This window comes from Equus przewalskii, chromosome 13 (assembly GCF_037783145.1).
Source record: "Equus przewalskii isolate Varuska chromosome 13, EquPr2, whole genome shotgun sequence".
Taxonomy (NCBI): domain Eukaryota; kingdom Metazoa; phylum Chordata; class Mammalia; order Perissodactyla; family Equidae; genus Equus; species Equus przewalskii.
Window position 1 is genome coordinate 20,570,727 of NC_091843.1, and position 12,779 is coordinate 20,583,505.

General features: G+C 34.0%; 1 protein-coding gene and 1 non-coding gene across 3 annotated transcripts in view; one reads left to right on the plus strand and one right to left on the minus strand.

The window, feature by feature from the left end:
- Positions 1 to 12,779, plus strand: part of CLINT1 (clathrin interactor 1) — a 62,484-nt gene that overhangs the window by 32,423 nt on the left and 17,282 nt on the right. For both annotated transcript variants that reach the window (XM_008515084.2, XM_008515095.2), the window contains exons 2-7: positions 305 to 409; positions 960 to 1,056; positions 2,650 to 2,758; positions 3,715 to 3,879; positions 6,731 to 6,908; positions 10,935 to 11,181. In XM_008515084.2, the coding sequence (XP_008513306.1) occupies positions 305 to 409; positions 960 to 1,056; positions 2,650 to 2,758; positions 3,715 to 3,879; positions 6,731 to 6,908; positions 10,935 to 11,181 (901 nt within the window). The remainder of the gene's footprint in view (positions 1 to 304; positions 410 to 959; positions 1,057 to 2,649; positions 2,759 to 3,714; positions 3,880 to 6,730; positions 6,909 to 10,934; positions 11,182 to 12,779) is intronic.
- On the minus strand, positions 7,317 to 7,418 carry LOC139075438 (U6 spliceosomal RNA). Its single transcript, XR_011525800.1, has one exon. It is a non-coding gene; the product is annotated as a U6 spliceosomal RNA (small nuclear RNA).

Consider the following 12,779-nt stretch of genomic DNA (forward strand, 5'->3'; position numbering starts at 1 on the left):
TAGCATGTTCAATTTCCTTTTTAATTTGACCCAAAGCCATTTTTTACTGGACTTGTGCCAGCTCTAATGTTATCTCTCATCTGTATTCTTGAAGGCTAATGGAATAGTAAAATCTTCTTAAAGATAACTTAAATGTGTTATATAGTGTCCTCGGGGTAGCTTGTGCACAAAAGATGTTTTCTTTCCCACCCCGTAGAACTATCTCATTAGGACACCCAGTAGTGTCATTATTAAGTTTTCATGTGTTTCTCAGTTTTGATGCTAATCTTTGTGCGTATGTGCGTGCATTTTTTTTTCTCTGCAGCACCAATGTGGTTATGAATTATTCAGAGATCGAGTCTAAAGTTCGAGAAGCAACGAATGATGATCCTTGGGGACCTTCTGGGCAGCTCATGGGAGAGATTGCCAAGTAAGTGATAATTTGACTCAGCAGTGCAGAAAGAATCTAACTGTCTTTACACAGAAATGTGAGATTTGCTTTCAGTTTTAAACTTTTTAGCTACCAGATAGAAATTTTGCATAATCGTTCAGATATTAATGGAGGAAGTTTTACACAGGGTCTGTTCCCCTTAAAAATTAGCTCAAAAAAGTAAAACAAAATTCACTTTTTTTAATGAAGTTTAGAGACTTAACTGTATCTTACCATGTAAGCTTTTGACAAATGTGTATAAAATAACTTGAAATAAAGGTTATGAAAATTTTTTCCTGATGAACATCTGGATCACTATGGCCGTGAATGAAGGGCTTGTAAAATATGATATTAATTAGTGGGACTTACGAATGTGCTAGATATTTTATAAAATGTAGGAAAAACATTTTTAAGGAAGCAGATCATCTAAATTTTTTGAATTAATTTTTTTAAAGCTCTTTGGGAAAACCCAGTAACTTGGAACAAGCCTGCCATCTATTGTCAAAATTAGCATATTGCAAACTCTTGAGGAAAAAATTTTTTTTTTCAGGGCTACATTCATGTATGAACAATTTCCAGAACTTATGAACATGCTTTGGTCACGAATGTTAAAAGACAACAAAAAAAATTGGAGAAGAGTTTATAAGGTATGAGCATTAGTGTGTTTTTATTATTTGACATGTTGACAGTAAGTGCTTGAAATTTTAAGGTGTACATACATAAGTGATTATGAAGTGATTATGAAAGATATTAAATCCTAGAACAGAATATTCTCAAACAGGTAAAAGAAGTAGATTTGCTATTTGTGTTCTGTTTTCTAGGACTGTAAACAACTATTCTTAATGTGAAATGTTTAAAATTAATAATACTTCCAAATGTTGAATATTTTTATTGTATTTGTTATAATTATTCTTACTAAAAATACATTTGTGGGTATCAAAAGTAATGAATCTGTAGTAGTATGCATGTTTAATATATGAACAGTTACGATGAAAATCAGTCTAGTATGATTTGTGGTCTGTACATAAAAATTTGCCTGTCTTATAACAGTGATATCACAGTATTCTGTACCAAAAAATATATATTAATTTAAAATATAATTACAGATTCTAAAACATGTTAAAATTCTAACATTTTAAATTTGCGAATATGTACTGTTTATCAGACTTCTTTCATTTAGTTCTGATCTCATCATAATGTAGTGTAGAATTCTACAAGAAGATAAGTCATCTGTTCTTCCATCCCCACCATGTTTTCTTGCTCCTAGTAGTAAGTTTTTCTGTGCTTTCCAAAATGGCACATAATATTCATATTTGAAACTTTGAAAGCAACTTTTCTGGCTTTCAGGATTGAAAATCAGTGCTTTATTTAGTTGCGTGTTTTTGATGTTAATTGTTTCTGAAAACATTCATTGTCATTCCCTCGGCTTGTACAGTAGTTGTGATGAAATAGTTGAGATTTCTGTAACTTTTTTTATTTAGAGCTTTTTTAAAAGAAATAATTCTTGGATAAATTACTTTTTTGAAGAATAAATTCCTAGAAGGATGAGATTTTTTTGCCCCTCAGTTTTGCCAATCTAACTAGATTTTCATAAATCTAATCTTATTTATGTGAGGTTTGTTCCAAGCAAAGTTAAGTTCAAAATGCGTAGCTCAGTGGTTTTTAGTGTTCCACAAAGTTGTGCAGCAGTCACCACTATCTATACCAGAACATTTTCATCACCCCCCAAATAAACCCCATGAACATTGTTTTTTTCTCTTATTTGTTGGCAGCAAGTTTTTGAAACAAAAGCCACATCATTAACTCCCTGAATTAAATTTTATCTGGGGAAAATGCTATGGGATCATATAATTACCGAATACTTGTTCTAACAATTCACACTTGTGTAATGCCAGATGAAAAGTAAAATCTGAGCCAGCTTTCTAAAAGCTTAGTGTTCATTTATAGCATACATTCAGATATTTTTTAACATCAGAATTTTTTTTTCCAATCTTTTGACATATGTTATCCAGTGGATAGTTTATAATTATTTACTATGCTTGATATAAGAGGAACTTCAAATTGATAATATAAGTTTTAGACTATGTATTTAAAGTCTAACATAAGGTAAAGAAATCCCCCACACATAAACACATGGATGAAGATTATTTGCTAATGTTGGAATTACTTTTTTTAACTATTTACCAAAGCTCTTCCAGAATTTATTTTGATAAATCATTTGCTGCTTTGTATTTTTACAGTCATTGCTGCTCCTAGCTTACCTCATAAGGAATGGATCAGAGCGTGTTGTTACAAGTGCCAGAGAACACATTTATGATTTGCGATCCCTGGAAAATTACCACTTTGTAGGTGAGCAATAGAAAAACCTTATAAGCAAATTAAAACAGTAGTTGGAGTTGTCAGTCACCTGAACCAGCTTAGAAGCTTCTCCGCTCTAATTAGAATGTGACTGTTGCTGGTTGTGTGACGAGTGCAGAATCCAAGACGTGGGGCCCTAGAGTATTAATTAGTGAAGACAAGAACTTGCAGAAAAGACTGGCTAATAACAACAGAACCAACACAACATGAGTGTTCGGGTTTATATTAAAATATGCACTGGAGACTGGTCCCCTGTGGTGTCCATAAAGGAATAGCTTTAATCATATGGGAAGAAAAGGTTAGAGCTCCAAAACACACACATCTGTTTGAAGCTGGGGTTTTTTTTCCTCCCACCAAATAATATTTACTGTGCAAAGGCAGCAAGGCCAGAGTGTGTTTTGAATGTGAAACAGGATACAGAATGAATCACATTTCATTTTGTAGCATACCCCAGTTAAAAGCACTTTAAAAATTCAGTTTTTCAGCTACACTAAATCCTGATAGTTAGTGTTTCCAAACTTGTGTACAGGGAAACCAAGGCATTTGGATGCCTTTAAGTCATTAAAATGTTAAAGTGAGTTTTATTTTGTTTTGTTAAAATACGATAGAAAAAGAAGACATTTATGGATATAAGTCCATTTCATATGGTCATTATTAGTAATCCTTTTTAGTGGATCTTTAATTGATCTTGCATAGCACCATTATGTGTCGTCCTTTTTAGTTCGTCTTTACATGTTCTTATAAGCCAAAATTGTATCTCAAGACTTAGAATGTGCTAATAAGGAAATGACAAAATTTAGTAGCACAATTTGCCTCTTTTTATTAATTTTAAAATATTGAAGTTCGTTTCTTATGTTGAAATTTTCATGTCTGTTTTTTGTGTTAAAGGGTTTGATATATATTAACTGAATTCTTAAGGTTTTGTTTTTCCCTTACCATCCTCACAGATGAGCATGGCAAGGATCAAGGTATAAATATTCGCCAGAAGGTGAAAGAATTGGTTGAATTTGCCCAGGATGACGACAGGCTTCGTGAAGAGCGAAAGAAAGCAAAGAAGAACAAAGACAAATATGTTGGGGTTTCCTCTGACAGTGTTGGAGGATTCAGATACAGTGAGTATCAAAGAAAGATTGGCGCTTAAGCATCAGTTTAGCTTCTTGGGTATATTTTAAGAATCGTTGGAATATGAAAGACCAAAATGCTATTTTTTTCCAGGAATATATAGGATACTAAAATATATGTAATGTTTATTTTGGCTCCCATGAATTTTGGGAATCTTCCTATTTTTTACTTTTGTGGTTTCAAGAAGCTGATTTTAACCATTAATTGTTAATTAAATGACTGCAAATTTTGAGTTGACATACAGACAATAAAACAAATGTATCCCCTTCCCTCTTGGGGTTACCATTCTAAAGGAAAAAAGATTTCTCTAACTCACTGTTTAGAGCATAAAAATACGAAGTTTGATCAAGAGATTCATCTTCCTAATTCAGAACCAATTTAGCACTATTTTTGTCCAAAAATAAACTTCTTAGAAGTTAGTTCAGCCTCAATCTCTTCCCTTAATTAAGCAGTGTGTTCATTTGACATGGAAAAAAGTGACTGACAGTACCACCAGTTTTTGATCTAGGCCTATCACTTTATTGTTCCTAACACATTTAAGAGCTGCTAGAACATTCATCTCTCCTGTTTATGTTTAATGTAATGATATAGTTTCCCTAAATAGATCATTAAGTGCTTGAAACAGATACAGAAAATAAGAACTCTCTTTCACAGCACATGTCCCTTTGGACTCATTCTGTCTTCTGTGAGCTCTGGCAGTCACCTGGTCATTTTTGTGTATACACAGAGAGGCTTATTGGGGCTCTGTAGCTCCCTCCACTCATATCTGAGTTTTGTTATATTTGGATTATATGAGGTCTTGAAACTCCTTCTTTGGAACCATTTTAAAATCTTCTACTTCTTTTCTTGTAGTTACTTATAAAAAAGTATCTTCACTCCTTTGCACCTCTCCTTTCTTGCCCTCAAAGAAAAAAAATACTGCATTTAATTAGCTGTTAAAGGATGTTTCTAACAGTAGAAAAATTCCTTTCTTTTACGTCTAAGCATCATATAAAAGTCAATTCTCAAAGTAGGCAAGATATTTTTCTTAAATCATATAAATATGTTTTGAGTTTTTATTTGTTTAGGAAAGTAAGAGGTCTTGGGATTATTTGCCCAAGCAGTTATTTTATTCTTCAGCTTTTTCAAAATAGCCATGGCAGTTTAATGTTTCTGAGTATAAATTGCTATTTGCAACTCATTTCCTCATTCTGCTTTCTTGTAAATCTTTTTTACCAGCACAATATGTAATTATATCAGATAAATTTGGAAAATTGAGTAAGTTTTCAGACTCAGTCACAGTGAACTAATCACAGTATCTGCATTAGAGCTAGAGTTGAATGTCCTGTGCATTTACATCACATTCTTTTATAAATTATTTTTAATGCTATATATATGATCCAGAGACTTAACTAATCAACTTTAACTGTTTTATATGTTTTTCAGTTTATTAGATAATGTCTTACCAATATCCAGTGTCTTTGGTACTCATTTGGTATGATGTCCACTATGCTAATCCATTTAGTTTTCATCTACTTTCATTTTTCCTGTAGATTTGTTTCTTTTCAAAGTCTAGTTCTTCTAGTTATCATTGAAATGTACGTACACGTTATTGGAAAACCACTCATTTTTATAAAACCATCCTGTTTTAAATTTTGTCTGGAAAATTTCATTTGTCATGTTTGTTCTCTTTAAGTTGATGGTCACTTTCAGATTTAGTAGACATATTTTAAAATCCTCACACTCTTAAGAGAAAATTTTAGCTTTGTGATTTTAGCAGGCAGTTCGGCAAAATTGTTTTGTTTGGTCTCCAAAGGGCACGTATGCCATTAGAACCTGTTAGCCAAATTCAGAACAAAAGCTTGTTTAGCCATCTTTGATTATTTTGTTCTCATTTTCCTTTCCCTTTTCTGACTTTCCTTAATTTTCAGTGTTTTGTTCTTTTTAACCTCACATGATTTCTCTGTACTTTCTACTCTTGCCTCCTAAGTTGAGTTTGGTCATGGAAATGGAAATGGAAAGGTTCCATTTAGTGCCTATAATTCCTGTCTCTCCTTTAGGCCCCCAAGGTCAAGGACTAAGACAAATCTTGACATTTTGGGGTTTTCATACACTGCCATGATCTGCTCTCTTCATTCTCAAATTCACACAGAGGATCCGTAGGTTTTGCCAGTCCTAGCATATGTTTGGACTTGGTGTTTGAGTAGATCATCATTCTGAACTGCTTCAGCATGTTTCATGATTCTAGTCTGTGTAGTTTTTGGTAGTTAGAATATTCTTTTCTTTTTATGGTAATTAAAAGATGCTTTCTCATGCATGAAATCCATTGAGTTATTTAGTTTGATACTAAAGAATGATAGTTATGAGTCATTATAGCATATTGGGATGTGTAGCATTCAGAGTAGTGTTGCCTATAGTTTGTGTTTTTTAAGAGACTTTTGCTGTCTAACACTTTTCTAATAATTGAAAACCATTAAGAGACAGGAATGAAATATAATGCATTGTGATTTTTGTAAAAACAAAAAGATTTCCATTTCTCTTTTGCTAGTATAGCCTGTGTTGGTTTTTCTGTTTTCCTCTACTCCTTTCAACAGCCTTTAAGAACTTCCTGATATGCTGTGCTGTGCATTAAGGTTCTGTAAGTTTTCATAAACAAAAGCTTTTGAATCTGCATTCTTGCCACTTAATGACTGGCACTACATGCTGTGCCTTGCTGTAATTGTGTTGATTCAGCACTGTGGGAGCTTTCTGTTTTCCTTTGAAAACTATTTTATTATGAAGAAAAGCTTCAGAAATAAAGACTATAGATATCTTTTGAATTTAATATCCTTAGAGTTGCTTTTTTTTTAATGCTTTATATAGGTGAAAGATACGATCCTGAGCCCAAATCAAAATGGGATGAGGAGTGGGATAAAAACAAGAGTGCTTTTCCATTCAGTGATAAATTAGGTGAACTGAGTGATAAAATTGGAAGCACAATTGATGACACCATCAGCAAGTTCCGGAGGAAAGATAGAGAAGACTCTCCAGAAAGATGCAGGTATTAACATTTTGTCTCCTCTGTCTTTTGGAAAGGGTGCTAAATTTATGCAGCTGGGTTTTTGTTTTGGGTATCAGCATTATCTGAAGTTCAGCTTTTTTTTTTTTTAATAGGTTTTATTTTTTAGAACAGATTTAGGTTCACAGAAAAATTGTGTATAAAATATGAAGAGTTGCCATATCCGCTTGCGTGTGCATGTGCACCCACACACACACGATTTCTCCTTTTATTATCATCTTGCATTAGTCTGGTACATTTATTAACAATTGATAAACAATCTTGAAATATTATTATTTATTAAATCGTGTTTGCATTAGGGTTCACAGTGTTGTACAGTTGACAAATGCATAATATCTACCATTACATAACCACGCAGAATAGTGTCATCGCCCTAAAAATGCCCTGTGCAAAAATATGGAACGATTCATGAATTTGCATGTCATCCTTGCACAAGGGGCATGCTAATTTTCTCTATATTGTTCCAGTTTTCGGATACAGTCACATGTCACCTAACGATGGGGGTGTGTTCTGAGAAATGTGTCATTAGGTGATTTCGTCATTGTGCATACATCAGAGTGTACTTACACATACCTAAATAATATAGCCTACTACACATCTAGACTGTATGGTGCTGATCTTATGGCACCACTGTTCTATCTGTGGCCCATCGTTGACCAAAACATCATGGTGTGGCACATGACTGTATTTGCTGCCCATGTGAGCACTATGCAGCTGTTTTTAAGATGCTTGGTCAAACATTATTTGCTATTAGTATTGACAGTTTCCGTGTTATCTATGTTCATTTATTTCTGAAGTTGATACATTTCCTGTATGTTTTTATTTGGACTATTTACTGGAATTTTTTCCCCCAATAACATCTTTCACAGCTTATTTTCCATTTTGGCATCAGGTGATCCAGGGATTTAAGGTTTTGCTGAGGTAGTTTTTGTTAGTGCTGTCGAGCTGATTCTAACAGTGACCCCTGTGTACAGCAGAGCAGAACCCTGCTGGTCTTTTTGCGCCATCCTCTCACCTTCCGGCGCTCTATCAGACAGTGCTCCACTACTGTCCATAGGGTTTTCGTGACGAATTTTTTCGAAAGTAGGTGGCCAGGTCCTTCTTCCTAGTCTGTCTTAGTCTGGAAGCTCTACTGAAACGTGTCCACCATGGGTGACCCTGTGCTCCTTTCTGAAATACTGGCGGCACAGCTCTCAGCATCACAGCAACATGTAGCCGCTGCAGTATGACAGCCGACAAATGGGTGCTCTGGTTCCCTGACCAGAGACAAACCCGGGTCATGGCAGTGAGAGCACCAAACCTTAACTACTAGACCACCATTTGCTGAGGGGTGATGAAGTTTATATATTAAGTTTAAATGCAAGTTAAAGGGTTTGAAATTTAATTCTTACGGTGACATTTCATAATAATTCTGTGCCAGTGTATAGCAGAAAAAAATCCAAATGGATTTTTGGACTAAAATGTTTTTGAGTATAGCCCTATATTTTCATAAACTACATTTTATGATGGTAGGGCATTTGTATTTAGTTTTACATACTTGGAACTTTTCAGCATTCACTTTTGTTCTTACCTACCAATATAGCTATAAACTAGTTTTTCTGCCAGTTAAAAGGGCAGTGTAGATAGCACTGAATTTGCAAAGCGAGTTTTACAAGGGCTTTGTCATTTGCGCCTCACAGTATCTCTATTACATAGGCTAGAGCGAGGATTTTACTCTTATTTTTTAGATGTAAAACCTGAGGCCCAGTCGGGCTGTGTGGAACTTGCCTAAAGCAACACAGTTAGTGATAGAACAAAAACCTTCAAGTGAGTTCTTGTGACTAAATACCATCTTTTTTCCTAAAAAAATCTTAAGTCAAATTTAAGGGTCATTACAAAGAAGTAAAAATACAATTTTGAAACTATTCAGGCTCTGAAATATTTGTTTAGTATCTTTTCAGTCTGTTTCCCTGTTTATTAAGTCCCTGAAACTCCTGTCTTTTTAAAGACTATTTCTGGAATATGATCTTTGAAGAGCCAGAATTTATTTTTAGGACTTTGAATACATCTATTTTACAACTACATTTCTAGCAGTTTTATACTGAAAGAGTATTTATATGGTAATAATAAGTACTAAACTTTGGGAAACAATACCTACTTCAAATATTCTGTGCTATTTTTCCCTTATTAATGTTCTTATGGCCTGTGTGTTTGTTTTTTATTTGATTTATATTCTGTTGCTATTTCCTAAAGAAGTGTAGGAATCAGGTAGGTAGGCTGGTTAGAGATCTAACTATGTACATTCTTGTGTTGTTACTTCCTCTCCTTTACCCGTCCACCCTCAATTTTTTCCCCCTTGCTTTGCCTTCCTATTCTTTTCTTTTTTTTTTCCTCTTTCTCCTTTGATTTTTTTTTGTATGTTGCCTCCAAGACGGGATCTGCTAGAGTTCCTAATCTTTGATATACAGTATTTATATAGAGCATTTAGGTTTAAAGAGTGAAAATATAGTGTGTCTTATTTATTGTAACTAAAGGGGACACCAGGGACTTTATATCTTGGAATATTTGTGAGAGAAGAGTAGATTTTTAGACCAAGTTGCATGTCACCTCTCAGGCATGTTACCAGAATTTCAGACTTAGTAGTTCATTGTTAGATTCAGGAATTTTTGAGCATTAATCAAATATGAAGCTTCCACTTCATTGTGTGCTAGTCAGTTTTATATTCTTAACTTGTAAAGAAATTACCTTGCACTGAAATCAAAGTAGACATCAGAAAGGTAAGAAATTTCAGTTTTACTGATAGGACTGATGGTGGGAATCTTTAGGTCATTTGTTGCTGAGAAATTACTGAGTGACAAGGGTTTTTGAATACTTAATCAGAACTTGTAGATTTCCTAAAATGCTTATCTATAAAAATACATTTAACCCCTTTGTTCTGTGTGAGAAGTCGTTCTTCTTGATCCTTGGATTTTACTTGTTCCAGATTGTTTTATATTTAAGTAGAAATTGCTTTAGATTAGTCTCAGTTAAATTGCATCAGTAATAATAGTCATAGTTTTCAGAAGAATGTTAAGTGTCTTATTTTCAGAATATTTATAAATTAAACCACCTACTCTAAAATTAAGTAATATAGGTAATGGAACATATTTCAGGTAATTTTTCTCTCTGTCCTACTTGCACCAGAAAAAAACCGAATGCTGACTGTGCTTGCAATTTTTAATTCGTGGTGTATAAAAACCCCAGCTTTTTACTCATTACGTATTTTTTTCTTTTCCACTATTAGAAAAGAAAAAGAAAAAAAACATTTTTTGAATGTGCCTGAAAAGGTGTTCTTTCACAATTTAAATATATTTGTTTTATGTAAAGCAGTTTTCATAATTATATAAAAGTTTGATCTTCTGCTACTATGGTAAGACAGAGCACAATCATAAAGTGTATTACCTCATATTTTTTTGTAGTTACTGATGAGCGTTTAATCATTTGAATTCAGATAGGATAATATTTAAAAGGTGTTCATTGAAATTATAATTTTTTTTATTATGTATTTGCATTAGTATATGAGAGTCAGTGGCAGAATTATGTTATATAAATGGAACTCGAGTTGTTTGCACACAATCCGTTTCAATAAAATGGTCATCAAATGTAGATATTTGAGTTTCCAGGGTCTCATCAGTTGATTATGATGTGATGATAATCTTGCTATTTTATTTTTTAATTAAGTTTTAAATCTATAATAAGCATTTGAATTATTTCAGACATTTTTTATTTGTCCACATTTATGTAAATATTTTTTTATAGTAGTGTTTTAGACTTACCTAGGGAATTTGGTGAGTTCCCAGTTCCCCTCCCCAGCACACAGATATCATTATTCAGATAGCTTAAGTAACATTCTGTTGATCCCTGTCAAATAGTCAAAGTATGGAACTTTGGAGTTACCGCATTTGAAATTCTTTAGCTCAAATCACTGAGGGCTCCATTTTAAAATAATCCCTGGTCTTATTATTTTGCTTCATTTTTAATATCTTTTAGCGACAGTGATGAAGAAAAGAAAGCGAGAAGAGGCAGATCTCCCAAAGGTGAATTCAAAGATGAGGAGGAGACTGTGACGACAAAGCATATCCATATCACACAGGCCACAGAGACCACCACAACCAGACACAAACGCACAGCAAATCCTTCCAAAACCATTGATCTTGGAGCAGCAGCACATTACACAGGGGAGAAAGCAAGTCCAGATCAGAATGCTTCAACTCATACACCTCAGGCTTCAGTTAAGGTGGGAATGGCAGAAGTTTACACATTATACATGGCTTTACTCTTATAAATTACTTTAGAATTAGTGCGTTAGTAGGCTTGGGTGTTTCTAGGCAATCGTATTAATTATAGATCATCTGGCATGTATTTCTCAGAGTCATTAATAATAAGAAATCTCTTTGGGGGAAGAAACCTGTCCAATTGCTGAATGATTATCTGTGCACTTTCTGTAAAAGTAAAGATGACACTCTTGGTTCATTTGGGAAAGGTTGTGAATCAGAGTGTAGTGCACCTGTTTCCTTCTAGATACCACCGCTGGTTACCAAGCACAAGATTCAGTAAGGAAAACATGGGAGTATTTGAAAATTCTAAGAAATGACAAAAGAGGACCAAGTAGACGTACAGGGGAAGTGGTCTCATTTAATATAGAGATGGTGCCTGTAAAGGGAGACTTATGTGGTCACTACTGATCAGTAGCAGCACTGCCTCTTAGACCTTCTTCATTTGTTTTTTATTCACCACAGAAATGAAATCCACCTACTAGATACCTGGCCGCAAGCTAATCTTTGGACAGAAATCTGCCAAAGAGGGATATTTGCCCCAAAAGACTAAATTGTTTTTGTCACTCCCTCCTCACTAGTGTTTAACCAACTCGTATCTTTGCATTGGAAGTAGCTAAAAGCTAGGGAAAATATTATTCTATTGTATCCTTCAAATTGTAGGTGACTAAAAATAAAGTTAGTCCTACTAGGTGGCAAGAACAAGTACTCTGTCAGCTTTTGCCAAATAACTTTTGTACTGGTGTGTAATTTCACCCATATTGTGATCTTTTTAGTTTTGATGAAAACCTCAAAATTGTAACTCAACTTTAGTCGTAGTTAAAGAGGAGAAATGCCTCTGTTATTTCTCTGTGGTCTGAGTTTTCCTCTACTGTAGATACAGTTGGCTTACTGATGGCTATACAGGATCTGGTCATAATTATAAAACCCAAATACATAATGGCTGTTATATGGAGAACTCATTTACGGTTGCATGAGGAAAATATTCAAAGTGTGTAATTTTAACGATAAATTGAGACTTTTGTATCTTAAAAGATTTTAAGTATCAGTTTATAGTACAGCCTGAACATATGTCACTCTGCCATGAATATTTTCTATTTGTAGTGTAAGCTTTTTGATTTTGTTTTTCACTACAAAAAAAAGTCTGGATGGCTGAAGTCTTGAAAAGTTACTCAGTTGCTTTGGATCTCTTTCAATCTCAAGGCCTTTTTTGAACCACGATATAGTAGTTTAATCTTCAAAGTTCAAATTAACATGCCTAGGAACTTACAGTGTTTCCCTGTTTGCCTAGCAATTCTGTTCCAATTTAGCATGTATAAATTGAACATACAGGATATATGCATCAGGGTGCTTACGACTATGGAGAAGAGAAAAATTATATTAGAACGCCAGCGTCACACTTCAGTTTAGGAACTAAATATGAAACAATTAGATGTCAAGATAGATCAGAAACAGAACTATACTGACTTGTGTGGTATACAAACAGTGAATGTTGCTAAAGTTCACAGAATCATAGAACGTCAGAGCTGGATAGATCTTGGCCTCTAATCCAGTGGTTCTC